Source organism: Thermobia domestica, chromosome 4 (genome assembly GCF_964235325.1).
Source record: "Thermobia domestica chromosome 4, izTheDome1.hap1.1, whole genome shotgun sequence".
Lineage (NCBI taxonomy): Eukaryota > Metazoa > Arthropoda > Insecta > Zygentoma > Lepismatidae > Thermobia > Thermobia domestica.
Genome location: NC_137457.1, coordinates 57,092,855 through 57,094,906, shown reverse-complemented (window position 1 = coordinate 57,094,906; position 2,052 = coordinate 57,092,855). Strand labels below are relative to the sequence as shown.

Here is a 2,052-nt window from a genome sequence, read left to right as displayed (position 1 = left end):
CAGGTGTGAAAAATGTCAGGCGTACAACAGCCATTCAACGGCCCAATGTACAAACCCTCCTGTCTGTGGCTATTGCTCCGGTCCACACCAAACACGTCTCTGTCCAAATATGCAGCTCCCTCCTCAGTGTTCTACCTGCAAAGATCAACATCCTTCTTATAGCTACAAATGTAAAAGTAAACCTCTTCCTGACCAGGCACATCCTGAATTAGTGGCTCCCTTACGCACACAGTCAACCTCAACAAACACAGATCAGCATGTTGATGATCCCGTGACAGTAGGCAAATTGTTGGAATTCCTTACACTTGCTCTTCAGAACATTCACCCCTTTCATAGACAGCATGTTCTCCAACAACTCACCTAAGCAGCAAAACAAACCTTTAACGTTTCTCTGTATGCTACGTATTCAAATAATTACGTTCATTTTCATACCATTCGATACGAAACTACAGTCTAACTTCATACGCATCATGGATTTAAACTTTTTATTTCTCAATATCCGCTCACTCCCCAAAAACAAAGACCTCTTCCAGGCAGTTCTATTAGAGGAGGATGTCACTATATTTCTTCCAAACGGAACTTTTCTTAAAAAGTACATCTCGTGCAAAATCCCTCGCTATGACTTGATTCGACATGACAATACCCTACCAACCCTTCGCGCTAACGGTGGAGCTGCTATTGGGTTTCGCAATAATCTGCCATACAGACAGCACTCTTATCCTCACCTGCAATTACCTGAATATGTCATCACCACTATTTATTTCAAGTCCATAGCAATTACCTTCGCTACAATCTATGTTCGACCTGGCAATCCCATTCCAACCGCCTTCTTTTCATATATATCCGATACGTACAAACATTTCATTATCCTTGCAGATATAAACCTTCACAGTCGATCAGCCCAGGAACGCACTCAGTTTTGCGACTTCATCACCACTCATACAACTGGCATACTACTTGCACTTCCTTCTCCTACTCGACCAATCTCAAACACCACGCCAGATATCGCACTTACTTCCAATACATTAGCTAATCATTGCACTGTCACAGTCTTAGATTTGCTCGGTAGCGATCATGCTCCTATCAAACTGACTTACCATACGGGTCTTGCATTCCCATCACCTTTGCCTACTTCTCGAGTCACACCTCGATATGACAAGGCCGACTGGCCTAGCTATCGTACTTATATATCTTCTGCCATAGAACCATACCAAGGCCCAGTCACTTCTGATGATCTTGCTGAACAAATTGGCACTCTCACTACAGCAATCCAGCGCGCATCTACACTCTATATCCCGCAATCTTCATCCGTTCCATATCGCCCCAAACTTCCACCCCAGTATCTTGCTCTGGTTCGACGCTCTCGCCAATGCTATCGCGACTACCTTCGCACACATAATCCTGATGCACTTGTACTTCATCACAAATTGCAGCGTACTGTCCGGAATTATCTCTCCGCCTATAAACAACGCCAGTGGATCGAAACATGCAATAATCTAGCAGACACTTCACATCCAACAATCTATTGGAAACGTTTCAACGCTTTATGTGGCAAAACCACTAAGACAACATATCCTCTCCTTGTTCATGAAAAGCCGCTCCAATCAGATCTAGACATATCAAATGCCTTCGCTGATCACCTTGAAAGCATTTTTACCCCATCAGTTTCCGATCATACCTACCGCACTCATCCTACTGCTCAAGTCAACACTGATTCACCTCAATTACAGCCCAACATCACTCACACTCTTCCGCAGCATGTTCTCACTGTACTACGCCGTACTACGCCGTAAGAGAAACACTGCTCCAGGATTCGACGGCATCACTTATAGACATATTAAAGAATGTCCCTTTGCTCTTCTCTCACTACTTGCTCTTATATACACCTTCATTCTCCGTACAGGTCTCTTTCCCACTGACTGGAAGGTTTCGAAAACACTCATGTTTCTCAAACCTAAAAAAACACCATCCGATGTTTCATCCTATAGGCCAATACAACTCACCTCTACCTTTAGTAAAATTTTTGAACGGATCCTGGTTAAAAGACTACAC

The 2,052-nt window shown here is 43.6% G+C and overlaps 1 protein-coding gene across 1 annotated transcript; it reads left to right on the top strand.

Moving 5' to 3' along the window:
- The first annotated feature begins 470 nt into the window (after positions 1 to 470).
- LOC145682772 (uncharacterized) lies at positions 471 to 1,793 on the top strand. Its single transcript, XM_081754151.1, has one exon. The coding sequence runs from the start codon at positions 471 to 473 to the stop codon at positions 1,791 to 1,793; it is 1,323 nt and encodes a 440-aa protein (XP_081610277.1).
- Positions 1,794 to 2,052: the final 259 nt, after the last annotated feature.